Consider the following 13917-nt stretch of genomic DNA (forward strand, 5'->3'; position numbering starts at 1 on the left):
TGGGAACCTGAAACAGAAAGATGACAACAAGTTTGAGGCTGGCCTGGACCATAAGACCCTTTCTCAAAAACAGAAAAAAAGGAGTAAACACTGTGTGTTAGGTGAGGATAGTTAAAACTCAAGTGCATGTAAGGGGAAAAGACTGGAGGGATTTTGTAAGCATGGGTCGTTCTTAAATGGTTTGGGTTTTGCTTGTTTGTGTTAAGGGTGCTTCTTCCTAAGGATTTATCTCTGGCTCACATTTCTAATTTTCACTTGACTCCAAAAAGGTATGAGCAGCAGCGAGACAACCTTGCCCAACAGTCCTTTAACATGGAGCAGGCTAATTACACCATCCAGACATTGAAGGACACCAAGACCACGGTATGCCCAAAGCTCCTTTTCCCATTTTAATTTGTTGTTGTTTTTCGAAATAGGGTTTCTCTGTGTAGCCTTGGCTGTCCTGGACTTGCTTTGTAGACCAGGTTGGCCTCAAACTCACAGAGATCCACTTGCCTCTGCCTGCCGAGTGCTGGGATTAAAGGCTTGCCTGGCTCCTGTGGTTTTCAAAAGATGGTTTAGCAGACATGACTTTCTGTGTTTAGATATTTTGCCTGCATGTGTACCTAGTGCCAAAGGAAGTCAGAAGAGAGCATCATGTCCGTGGATCTAGAGTTACAGATGGTTACGGGCTTGTGGATGCTGGGACTCAAACCCAAGTCCTGTGCAAAAGCAACAGATGCTCTGCACCACTGAGACATCTCTCCAGCACAAACATGACTTCTCAAGACAGTGTGTCTTCTGGTCTGGAGATAACACAGTGGCGGGATGGTCACCTAGCATGCGTGAGGGCCTGGCCTCAGCTCCTCAGGACTTGACAATAAAGCAATAAGTACATATGCTTTCTTTTACCTGCTTTTAGGTTGACGCCATGAAATTGGGAGTAAAGGAAATGAAGAAGGCGTACAAGCAAGTGAAAGTTGACCAGATTGAGGTGAGCTGCCCATCTGCTGGCTTCTGGGAGCTGTGTCCTTGTCACAAGGTCGATAATAAGTGTGTGTGGTGAGACGCACAAGAAAGGGATGAAACCCTAGGCTTGCTGTTTGCTAGTGTAGTGGCTTTAGGAAGGGGCACCAGACTTGTCAGTTTCCTCACTGCTCAGGCAAAGACCCCAGTGCCACACACAGTTGTCACACAGGTAAAACAAGCGAACTTTCATCAGTATTGGCCCATTAAGAAAACGGATCTTGCAAGGAGAATCAAAGGCTGGCTTTGAACCTGTGGTCTCTTGGTTTAGCCTTCTGAGTACTTAGTGGTGTGCACCAAGAACGTTACATGAGGATGTGTGTGTGTAAAATGGCTAGCACAGTCTCTCGCCAAGTTAGGCCTCTTTTTTTTTTTTTTTTTTTTTTTTTTTTTTTTTTTTTTTTTAGCTGCAGTGTGGTTTTTTTTTTTTTTTAATATTTATTTATTTATTATGTATACAGTGTTCTGCTTGCCTGTACACACCTACACCAGAAGAGAGCACCAGATCGCTTTATAAATGGTTGTGAGCCACCATGTGGTTGCTGGGAATCGAACTCAGAACCTTTGGAAGAGCAGACAGTGCTCTTAACCTCTGAGCCATCTCTCCAGCCCTAGGCCTCTTTTATAGTAATTTTCTTTACATTTTGGTAGTAAATTATTAGCTTCTTGAAGTTCGTATTTCTTTTAGGGTTTATATTTTGGTTCAGGAGGGAAAAGCCCACGAGCCTGGCTGTCAGGTAAACTTCCCACGTAGCAGGCTGGTGCTCACGCACGTACAGATACTTACAAATAAAAATGTATCCTTGCTGTTGTTGTTGTTGTTTGAGACAGGGTCTCTCTATATAGCCCTGGCTGTCCTGGAACTCACTGGATAGACCAGGCTGGCCTCAAACTCACAGAGATCCTCCAGCCTCTGCCTCCTGAGTGCTAGGACTAAAGGTGTACACCATTACAACTGGCCTGAAGTCATTTTTTTAAAAGGATAAAAACAGATAAACACACAAAAATTTTAAAAGTTGGAGCCATAAAACAATAAAAATGTTTTATAATTATAATAGAAAAATAACCCTAAGAAGATTTCAAGGTTTATAGCTTAGCCAAAAGATACAGATACGGGTCTGTCATGCTGACAGCCATTAGGGGCAGCAAAGGATAATGGGAAGGAGCTAGGGAGACATCTGAAAAGACAATGAAGTTAAACGTGGTGGTACACATGTGTAAGGCTAGCACTGTGGAGGCTGAGGCAGGAGGATTGCCCCAAGTGCAAGGCTAGCCTAGGGGATATAGTAAGCTCTGGAAGAGCCTGGGCTACACAACTACATCCTGTCTCAAAGCCAAGCCTGAGCTGAGAAGGTAGTTTAGTGGTTAAGCGCATGTGCTGCTCTTCTAAGGACCCGAGTTTAGTCCCCAGCATCCACGTCAGAGCAGCTCACAGGCACTGGGAACTCTCACTCCACGGGATCCAACACCCTCTCCTGGCCTCAGAAGGGGCTGCATGCACGTGCATCAACCCATACACAGACATGCATGGACACATAACTACAAACGAAATTAAAATCTTAAAAACCAACCAAGCAAATGAAAGAAAGAAACCAGAATAAGCAAACTTTCTCTTATGTTCATATTAAATAGGTCTCATAGAGACCGTAAGAGAGAAGCTGGGCTATGGTGGTGCTTCTGGCCTGTGAGCTTTTTCTGTCTCTCCACCAACCCCAACTCCCTTTTTAAGCTTTTTTGTCTTTTTATTCCTCAGAACATTAGGGCATCTGTGCTTTTTAGATTAGCACTTCTGTTTATGTTTGCTTTTGTTTGTGCAGTATTGAATTTAAAGGTAGATTAATCTGATACTTTGGTGACTTTTTTTTCCTTTCTGTGTCTATACTAGATTCTGTAACTAGATTCTGTAAGCTGTGTGGTGGCTGTAGGCCGGTAGTCTCAGCACTAGGAAAGCAGAGGCAGAAGAACCAGAAGTTCAAGACCAGCATAGACCACAAAGCTGTCCACAAAAAAGTAAAAGAAAAAGAAAAAGAAAAAGAAATCTTACTCACAAAATGATTTGAGAAGACTCCTCCCCTTTTTTCTGGAGACAGGGCCTTACCGTGTGGGTGTGACTGGTCTAGAGCTCACGACAATCCCCTTGCCTCAGACTTAAAGTGTTGGGAATCCCATGCCTAGCTTGGGATGCTTTTTCACATGTAACACCATGAATGTGGTTGGGATCCTTCCCCTGTGACTTCCGGTCCTCTTTGTGTTTTCCTCGGGCTTCTCTGTGGCGGGCTGACTCGTGCACCGCAGCAGTTTGACACTCAGCAGTGCAGAAAAGCACTCTACTCCGTATTCTCCACTTTCATAGGGAAGACAAGCTAGGTTGCCAGGAAAGAATTCACAAATAACTTTGTTGCTCTGGAAGTTGTGGTGGGGTAGTTTCTGCAAACACCACAGTCAGCGGTGTTGTTCCAGGGGGGGCAAGAAGGAAATTTGGTTCAGCATGGTGCAGTAGCCACTGTTGGTTCAGACATCATGATTTGGACACTGCAGGCTTTATTGTAGGCATTTTCAAGCGCAGTACAATTTGGAAAAAAGATCCCTGGTGATAATTAGCTCAACCCCATGTGTAAAACAGAGTTTAAGACGTGATAGCGTTGAAGTTCTTGTAAAGTATAAGTGTCGTTTTATAACGATAGGTTCTATAAATTAACTAAGGAAGCAGGCTCAGAGTAAACTGCTCATGATTGTGGCCTGCCTATCCAGGGAGGGCAGAGGTCACCAGGCTGTCAGCCACCTCTTCCTCCCCCCCGGCTGGGCAGAAAACACGTTATACATCTTTCTCTTTGGAGAGACAACCCTTCGAGGTTAACATTCTTGCTTTCCCAGTGCTTATCCAAGAATACAAGTCCCTACCTGCCTCCTACAGGAAATTCCGGTTCTTATGGCCTCATGCTCCCTGCATAGAAAGAACATACTGATGTCTGGCCTGCTTCTTTTGGTGGTGGTGGTACTGGAGAGTGAACAGTGAACATAGAGCCTTGTACATGCTAGGCAAGTGCTATGCCTACTCTCTCCCATTTTCTAAAATTCATTTAGCTTTTTGGGTTTTTTGCTTTGTTTTGTTTTGTCTTGGTTTTAGTTTGTTTGTTTGTTGTTGTTGTTGTGTTTGTTTCATTTTGTTTTGTTTTTTGAGACAGGGTTTCTCTCTGTAGCCTTGGCTGCCCTGGACTTGCTTTTGTTGACCAGGCTGGCCTCGAACTCACAGTGATCACCTGCCTCTGCCTCCCAGGTGCTGGGATTATAGGCGTGCACCACCACTCCAGGCTTAAAATTCATTTAGTTTTTAGACAAGGCCTCACTAAGTTGCCCAGGCTGACCTTAAAATAAGTACTAATATATCTATAATTTCAATAAATTTTATAGTAGCTAGATGAAATATGGCTCTTAAAGATCCCATTTTTAAAAAAGGTTTACAGCGGGGCGTGGTGGCGCACTCCTTTAATCCCAGCACTTGGGAGGCAGAGGCAGAGGCAGGCGGATCTCTGTGAGTTCGAGGCCAGCCTGGTCTACAAAGCGAGTTCAGGACAGCCAGGGCTACATAGAGAAACCCTGTCTCAAAAGAAGCAAAAAAAGTTTTTAAAAGGCTTACTTATTTAACGCATATGAGTATTCTGTCTGCATGTATGTATGTGCACTCTATGTGTACCTGGCCAGAAGAGGTATCAGATCCACTGGAACTGCAGTTTTAAATAGTTAGTGCCCCCCCTCTCTTTAAAAGATTGTCTTCATTCATTAAAAATAATTTGAAATAAAACCAAAGAGATGAAACTCCTTAAATTCTATGGTACTGTAAGATTTAAACTATATATATATGCCTGTGTGTCTGAGGAGGAGTATATGCGTGTGAGTCAGTGCAGTTGGCCTTAGAGCCCAGAAGAGGGCGTCAGGCCACTTGTATCTGGAGTTAGTGTCTCCCTCCTGGATGCTGGGAACCATGCTCAAGTCCTTGGAAGAATCGTGTGTGGTCTTAACCAGGAGCTATCTCTTAGTCCAGTAATCCGAAAAATTGAGCTGAGGGCAGAGCTCGGTGGTTGAGCACTTGTGACCATGATCAAAAGTCTGGCTTCCATCCCAGCACCACCAGAATGGTGGGTGGGACTTAGGGTTTTGGTTGTAGTTGTTAAGATTTTTAAATTTTTGCCGGGCGGTGGTGGCGCACGCCTTTAATCCCAGCACTTGGGAGGCAGAGGCAGGTGGATCGCTGTGAGTTCGAGGCCAGCCTGGTCAACAAAAGCAAGTCCAGGACAGGCAAGGCTAACATAGAGAAACCCTGTCTCGAAAAACAAAACAAAACAAACAAACAAAAAAAAAATTAAAAAAATTTTATTTGATGTGTATTAGTGTTTGCCTGTATGTCTGCACCATCTGCCTCACAGGAGCCAGAAGAGGACATCAGATCCTTGGGACTGGAGTTTTGTTTTTGTTTTATTTATTTATTTATTTATTTTTATTTTATGTGCATTGTATGTCTACGGGTGTCAGATCTTGGAGTTACAGACAGTTGTGAGCTGCCATGTGGGTGCTGGGAATTGAACCCAGGTCCTCTGGAAGAACAGTCAGTGCTCCCAACCTCTGAGCCATCTCTCCAGCCCAGGACTGGAGTTGCATGTGGGTGCTGGGAATCAAATGCAGGGCATGTGGAAGAGCAGCCGCTGGCTAACCCAGTGCTGTTAACCACTGGACCATCTCTCAAATCCCCAGAAGGCTTAGATACTGCTCCTCACTAAGCAGTGCCAAGACTTGTACTGGGTCTGCAGCTCTGTGGTAGAGTTCTTGCTGAGCATGCCTAAGCTGCCCCTGTCCCCCAGTCAGTTTCCAGCACCACCCAATTTCAAATACTGAGGAGATAAGAAAAGTGGAAGCCGGAAATTGGGCCTGGTGGCATACACCTTAATCCCAGAATTTGGAAGGTGGAGAATGAGGAAGTTAAGGTCATCTCTAATTAATTACAAAGTGCATTTGAGGTCAGCCTGGGCCACCGTCAGGAGTCCTCTGAGCATCTCCTCAGGTGACTGAAGCCTTTCTAGCTGCTGTCGGGTAGAGAGGTGAACTGACGGTTATTGAGAGCTGCTTATGTAATTGGCATTTTCAGTTTCTCACTCCAGGCCAGTGAGATGGCCCAGCAGATAAGCGCAAATGTTGCCAAGGCTGATAGACCCGAGTTCACTCTCTGCGACCCACACGGTAGAAGGAGAGAGCCAACTCCGACAGGTTGTGCTGACTTCTGCTTGTGCACTAATGGCACATGGTCCAACATCCATGCACGTACACATACAAACACATGCATATAAACAAATAAATTTTAAAAAACAATTTTTAATTCTTATCTCTAAAGGAAACCGTTGAGGCTGAGACTAAGTAGAGGAAGACAGTAGGAAAATGAGGGAAAGCCTTATGGGAGCCTGTTTGGGGACCCTTATCTGCTGCAGGGACCTACTATCTCCTCTCAAAACCTTGCTTCCTTACACGTCAAACAACAGCAATAATAATGATGATGATGATGATGATGATGAGGCTGGAGGGATGGATCAGCAGTTCAGCACTTACTGCTCTTATAGAGGACCAGAGTCCAGTGTTTGTGTCCCACAACTGCCTATAACTCCAGCTCCAGGGGATCTGTCAACTCTTCGGCCTCCTCAGGCACCTGCAGGCACATGCATATGCACATACACAGATCCACAAATAACTATGTTAACATAAGAGTCTGGAGCAGGGGCCACCGGTGTCATGTCAGGCTGAGGTTGAAGAGATGGACGAGGAAAATAATACGGCTCTTAGGCCGACAGAGGAGGGGCAGAGGAGACTCAGGAGGCGGAAGCCAAAGTGGAGGGGACTCAGGTAGCATGCAAAAAGGAAGCTGTTCCTTTTATCTGTTAGCACCTGCTGTACGTTATTATAATAAACTACTGCGTAAAAAAAATTATACAGTGGCTCACTGTCTCTAGTTTTCATTCAGCTCAGCCTACCTCAGCTATGAGTTTAAAGTAAACTGAGTCTGGAATCCTGCTAGAGCCTGCTGTCCCACTTTTGTTGTGCTCTGAATTCTGTGTCACCTTGAGTTAAACCAACTTCTTTTTTTTGTTGTTTTGTTTTTGTTTTTTTCCAGACAGGGTTTCTCTGTGTAGCCCTGGCTGTCCTAGACTTGCTTTGTTGACCAGCCTGGCCTCGAACTCACAGTGATCCACCTGCCTCTGTCTCCCAAGTGCTGCGATTAAAGGCGTGCGCCACCATGCCCAACCTAAACCAATTCATTTAAAAGGCTAAGAAAGAAAGAAAACTCTGTCATCTATATTTCTATAGGATTTACAAGACCAGCTGGAAGACATGATGGAAGATGCAAATGAAATCCAGGAAGCACTGGGCCGCAGCTACGGCACCCCAGAGCTGGATGAGGACGACCTGGAAGCAGGTGAGTGTGTGCCGTGCAGTGTGCATTAGCTTCCGCCTGAGAGGAGCAGCTGCCTGCTACCTTCACCCAAAAGCTGGGTAAAACTCTTATCAGAGCCCAGCTTTTTGCTAGGCACGGTGGCACACGCCTTTAATCCCAGCACTCAGGAGGCAGAGACAAGCAGATCTCTGTGAGTTCAAGGCCAGCCTGGTCTACAGATTGAGTTCCAGGACAGCCAGGGCTTTGTAGAGAGACTCTAGTCTCAAAAAAACAGTTCCTGTCAGGATCCTGGAGGTGTTGGTTATGGTACAGGCTGCAGGCAAAGTGCCTGTGAGACCCCTGCATCCTCTCTGCTGCCTCTGCTGCAGCACTGGGGTGGAGAAACTGCTAAGACTCACTGCTTGGTGTCTGTGTCTTCAGCTTAGTCTTTCCCTATTGTTCTCCTTGACTTGGAATATTTTATGGTACTAGGGCTTGAACCCTCTGGGATAGATTCAGCATTGAAGAAAACAGTGTGAGCCCAGCATTCACTTTTTAAAAATTTTTATTACTTTATTATTTTGGTTTTTTGAGACAAGGTTTCTCTATGTAGCCTTGGCTGTCCTGGACTCACTTTGTAGACCAGGCTGGCCTCGAACTTACAGTGATCCGCCTGCCTCTGCCTCCCTGAGTGCTGGGATTACAGGTACCTGGCTTACATTATTTATTTATTGGGGGAGTGCGTGTCAGTGTCCTGGCCATGCTTGTGGAGGTCAAAGGACACCTTGCAGTAGTCGTTTCTCTTTACCATGCAAGTCCCAGGGATTAACTCAGTTCATGGGGCTTGCCAGATGGTGCCTTTACCTGGTTAGCTGTTTCACCAGCCTGACCCCTGTATTTACAAAACCTCTCCGCTAGCAGTGAGAAAAATATGCCCTGGTTGGATTCTTCTCTGTAAGCACACACATGACTGAGAAGAAGGATGAGGTGCCATTTGAAAGCACAGGGACTCTAACTGGGTCGTGGCAGGGGACAAGCATGGGACCTGTGGGTGAGGAGGGATTACTGTGAGAAACGGGGAGGGCCATTGAGTGGGCTTAGGGAGAAGAAAAGCTATTGCTCTAGTCACATGACGAGTGATGGTGGCCAGGACGAGTGTGATGTTAGCAGAGGCAGAGAGAAACGGACCACTGGTTGGACATGGAAGGAGAGAGGTATGGAGATGGCTGCCGGTTCCCAGCACGGCTGAACCAGCCCATGCTGGATTTTCTTGGCTCTCTTCCCACTCTGCCTTTCCTCTCCTTCCCTCCTTGTTCTCCGTAGGTTTCATTTTTACTTAGAACATTTTTTCCATTAGCTTAGTTTTAAGTCTTTCTGTCTTGAGTTTTCCATGATGCCTCTCTGCCTGCGGCTGCCGTCCCCCACGGCTCCAGTGTTTCCCTCAGTTAGTCCTCCAGCCTGACTTCATGTAACGTTCAGTCGTCCTGTGCGGCCTTGCACTGCTTTCCGTTAAGTCCATCAGTGAGTGAGATTTGTCTTTTTCTTTTTCCTTTTTTTTTTTTTTTTTTTTTTTTACACATAAGGGGTACAATTATCTAGTTTGAATTAGCCTAGCTTTGCCATCAAGTGTGGGACCCTGTAAACCTGTAGGGAACCAATTGACTGTTTTGTTTTCTTTTTTCATAAATGCTATGTACTTACTAGTTTCCTTAAAGTCTTCTTATACTGGTCACCTTTCACTTTGCAGCTGAAAATTAATCCCTTTCCCATGGTGGGTGGGTCTCTGAGTTCCAGGCCAACTGGGATGACACATTGAAACCCTCTGTCAAAAAACAAATGGAAAGATTAAGAATTGATTGAGGGGCTGGAGAGATGGCTCAGTGGTTAAGAGCACTGTCTGTTCTTCCAAAGGACCCGGGTTCAATTCCCAGCCACCACATGGCAGCTCACAACTGTCTGTAATTCCAGTCCAATGGCTCTGACACCCTCACACTAAAATAAAATTAAATAAATTTTTTAAAAAAAAGAAGAATTGAATGAGTCTGTCATATTTCCTCATTACAGATCATTTGGCTAGCTTTGCAACACGAGAGGCCAGCCCCTCTTCACTTGTGTCTATAGTGTAGCCTGTTTCTTTTCAGAGTTGGATGCGCTGGGCGACGAGCTGCTGGCTGATGAGGATAGCTCTTATCTGGACGAAGCAGCTTCTGCACCTGCAATTCCAGAAGGTGTTCCCACTGACACGAAAAACAAGGTATTGTCTGTCCTTGAGTTTATACTTATTATTGCGTATAGTGTAAACAGTCTAACAGACGTTAACTGATGTGTCCACGGGTGGGCTCGCTTTTCAAGATTTATCTATTTTCTGTGTATGTAACTAAATATTTCTATGCAACATGGTGAAGGTTTTATGTCCACCAATCTGGAAATCTGAAATACAGTCTTAAGTCTGACATCCCTGATTATTATCTTAGAAACCGTTGGCAATCCAGTTGTTCTGCAGTGGGCAACTAATTACCTGCATGAATAGTGCCTCTGAGGCTAAGGAACATTTTGTTTTTCCTGGCACTGGGGGCCTTATGCCTGCTGAGCAAGCACTCTTCCATTGGAGCTATGTCTTCTTTTGAGACAGGGGCTCATTAGGTTGTCCAGGCTGGTCTTTCAGGCTCTGCCACTAGGCCAGCTGTCTTGTATACACAATGGCAGTTTGTACAATATATGTAACCAACTTGTAAGCTAGCACTGGGTACTATTCTACAGGCTTTACCATTTCCTAGGAAAGCATTATGACACATGTATTAGCCTTGCTTAGTGGAAGTAGTAGTTGGGTTTTTGGGGGGGGGGATTTTTGGTGCTAGAAAATTATCTTAAGGCCTCACATATGTTAGGCAAACACATTATACTGAGTAATATTCCCAGCCTGTTTTTTGTTTGTTTGGTTGGTTGGTTTTTCGAGACAGGGTTTCTATGTTTAGCCTTGGCTGTCTGGACTTACTTTGTAGACCAGGCTGGCCTCACCAGAAATCCACCTGCCTCTGCCTCCCTGAGTGCTGGGATTAAAGGCATGCACCACCATGCCAGCTTCCCAGTCTGTTGTTTTGTTTTGTTTTGTTAACTTAATTTAGAGACAGGGTCTCAGGTGTCCTTTACTCCTGAACTCAAGCAGGCATTTGGCTGTATCCTCTCAAGGAGCTGGGTCTGTAGGCAATTCACTTCTCTACTTAGCTTTTGAGTGCTCTTGTTAAAGAGGCAAATTGGCTCAGTAGTTGAGTGTTTGCTGTCTTGCAGAGGACCTGAGTTCAATTCCCAGCACCCACATGTTGCCTCACACCCACCTGCACCTGCAGTCTCAGGGGTCCAATGCCTTCTGACCTTCGCTGGCACAAGACGTGCACGCGGTGCACAGACATACACACAGGCAACTCATACACATAAAACCAATACTGGGGGCAGGGAAGGAGAGAGGAGAAAGAGCGCCCCACTCTGGACACACTAGTTAATTATGTATTGGATTGCTCAAACTATGAAGTATAAATTTTAAGTATAAAAATAAGTAAGGCTAGGCTGCAGCTCATTGGACAGAGTGCTTACCTACCCCTCACAAAGCCCTGGATCCAATCCCCAGTGCCTCATAGAGCAGGTGTGCTGCCATGACCTGTGATCCCAGTAGTGGAGAGGTAGAGGCAGGAGAATTCGAAGTTCAAGACCATCCTTGGAAGCTGGGCGTGGCGGCGCACGCCTTTAATCCCAGAACTCGGGAGGCAGAGGCAGGTGAATTACTGTGAGTTCGAGGCCAGCCTGGTCTACAAAGTGAGTCTGGGACAGCCAAGGCTAACACAGAGAAACCCTGTTTCCAAAAACCATTAAAAAAAAAAAAAGACCATCCTTGGCTACACCGTGAGTTGGGAGGCAACCTGAGGTACATGAAGACCTGCGCGTGCAAGAGAAGTCTTACTGATAGAAAGATCCTAGTTCTACAAAGGAAGAGAATCAGGGTTCCCGACCCTGAGATCACTGAGCTGTTTGAGCTTTTCTATTCCTTGCATAGATAAAGTATCTCACAAGATTATGGTTTAGAGCAATTTAGGTCTTGTATGTAAAGGTCATAAAACCCTATTTTATACTGGGTAATTGTCCTCATAGACAGTACTTCACTGCTTAGAAAATCTCACTCCTTCTTAGTAGCCAGTAGAATGTATAATTTGACACTGGGTGTTTATAGCTCTGGTTTCATCTCCTCATAAGCTTACTGAGTACTCACAATACAGTTAACAGAATGTTTGAGTGGGGTCCATCCTAAACCTGCCTTTACGAACTATGTAATTCTGAGCAAATTAGGAATTCATGTCTTAGGGTTACTATGCTATCATAAAACACTATGACCAAAAGCAAACTGGGGAGGAAAGGGTTATTTGACTTATTCTTCCACACTGAAGGGCAAGACCACTAACAGGGCAGGAACCTAGTGACAGAAGCTGACACGGGCCATGGAGCGTGCCGCTCACTGGCTCATTCTCCATGGTTTGCTCAGCCTGCTTTCTTTTTTTCTTTTTCTTTTTTCTTTTTTTTTTTTTTTTTTTTTTTTTTGGTTTTTCGAGACAGGGTTTCTCTGTGTAGGCGTGGCTGTCCTAAACTCGCTTTGTAGACCAGGCTGTCCTCGAACTCACAGCGATCCACCTGCCTCTGCCTCCTGAGTGCTGGAATTACAGGCGTGCGCCAACATACCCGGCTGCAGCCTGCTTTCTTATGGCACCCAGGACCACCTGCCCAGGAATGGCACCACCTACAATGGGCTCAGCCATCCCTCATTAGTCATTAAGTAAGAAAATGTTTACTAGGCTTGCCTACAGTTTGATCTTATGGGGGCATTTTCTCAACTGAGGTTCCCTCCTTTTGAGTGACTATAGCTTGTATCAACTTAACAAAGGAGCCAGCACAGCTCTAAATGTTACTTTCCCTCGCTATAAAATATGAGGGGCAACAGGTGGTGGGCAGAGAGTTTCATAGGCAGTCTCTGTGAATGTGTTTCTCCTTGAATGTGCCTCTCCCTTGAGCTCAGAGTAGGTGGTCTCAACTTCATCTTCTACCCACTCCATTCCATCACCTGACTTCTTAAAGTCCCAGGTGCACAGATTGCTTTAGATAATTATGTAATTATCTACTATTTAGTAATTATGCTGAAGCTATTTTTGTGAACACTAGCATGACTCGCCTTTTCAGTTTCCTAGTAACAAGTCCCTGAAGCATCTGTGTTATTTTCACTCAGCCTCACACGTACGAGGCAAGTGTTCTTCACTGGGCTGTGTCTCCAGCTCTTTGCATTCTTAGGACACAGGTCACTGTGTGTGGGACTCTTAGCAGTACTGGCTGGTTAGGGGCAAAACGTGGTGTGAGACGTGACTGTCCACCTGCGAGACTCTCCTCGAAGGGTTTCTCTGGGTGACTCTTGTGTGTTTCCTCCTCGTTTCCTCACCCTGCAGCAGGCCTCTTCCTCGGGTCCTTTTGAGTTCTTTTCCTTGTTCGTCAACCGGCTTTTGCCTTTCCTGGAAAGTCCATTGCAGCTTCTGCATGGGATTTGGTCCTGATTGTTTGAATACTTGAACGTGACTTTTGACCACTAAATGTAATCAGTTGTACATCTTGACGCCCTGATCCTCAATTTCTTCTCACAGGATGGAGTACTGGTGGATGAATTTGGATTGCCACAGATCCCAGCTTCGTAGACTTGCAGCGTCCAGCGCACGATATGAAAACAACAACAGCAACAGTGTGTCTGGGACTAGGAAATAGTTCCCAATTCGCCAAGCAGACTTAGGTTTCTTTCCTTTCTTTGAAGGAAAAGCTAATTACACTGCTCCTGTATTTTTATTTTTTCCATTAGGAACTTCATTGCTTAGGGGAAGCTTTCTTTTACTAAAATTTGATATTCTCTCTCTCTCTCTCTCTCTCTCTCTCTCTCTCTCTCTCTCTCGGGAAAGACTAACTGAAAAGTACCTTTGACTCTGTATGACTTATTTTCATTCATTAACAATAATTTGAAATAAAACCAAGGAGATGAAACTCTTTAAATTCTGTGGTAGGGTAAGTGCAGCCTCAGTGTGACTTGATACATTGATGAGGGAAAGATTACTGATGAGACTGAGACTGTTGATAGTATGCTTCAAAATCATTGTCTATTGTGATGTTGTAGGTGGGTTTCAGAGACGGCCTCTCTTGGTAGGTTCTGTTGTGTCACGTGAGCAAGTCATTACTCTGTCTAATGTTGGAATGAACTGTCACTACTGTACCATGAGTTGCTATTTTGATTCCATGGTTCCCTCAGTATTATAGCCTGACTTGTAATGAATAATGAATATTTCTTGATATTTAATGTATAGGACATTTATTTATACTCAATAAATATTTTTCAAAAGGATATAGTTGTAATATCACTTTAGCCTAAAACCTCTACTATGAAACCAAGCTTAACCAGTAGCCTTGAGATACAAAGGAGAGAA

At 44.9% G+C, this 13917-nt stretch overlaps 1 protein-coding gene across 1 annotated transcript in view; it reads left to right on the forward strand.

Annotated features, from left to right (window-relative positions):
- Nucleotides 1-13339, forward strand: part of Chmp5 (charged multivesicular body protein 5) — a 17015-nt gene extending 3676 nt beyond the window's left edge. Inside the window, exons 4-8 of the mRNA XM_051157776.1 lie at nt 270-363; nt 902-973; nt 7354-7462; nt 9562-9674; nt 13093-13339. Of these exons, the coding sequence (XP_051013733.1) occupies nt 270-363; nt 902-973; nt 7354-7462; nt 9562-9674; nt 13093-13143 (439 nt within the window). The 3' untranslated portion in view covers nt 13144-13339. The remainder of the gene's footprint in view (nt 1-269; nt 364-901; nt 974-7353; nt 7463-9561; nt 9675-13092) is intronic.
- The last annotated feature ends 578 nt before the right edge of the window (nt 13340-13917 follow it).

The sequence above is a fragment of the Acomys russatus genome, chromosome 2 (genome assembly GCF_903995435.1).
Source record: "Acomys russatus chromosome 2, mAcoRus1.1, whole genome shotgun sequence".
Lineage (NCBI taxonomy): Eukaryota > Metazoa > Chordata > Mammalia > Rodentia > Muridae > Acomys > Acomys russatus.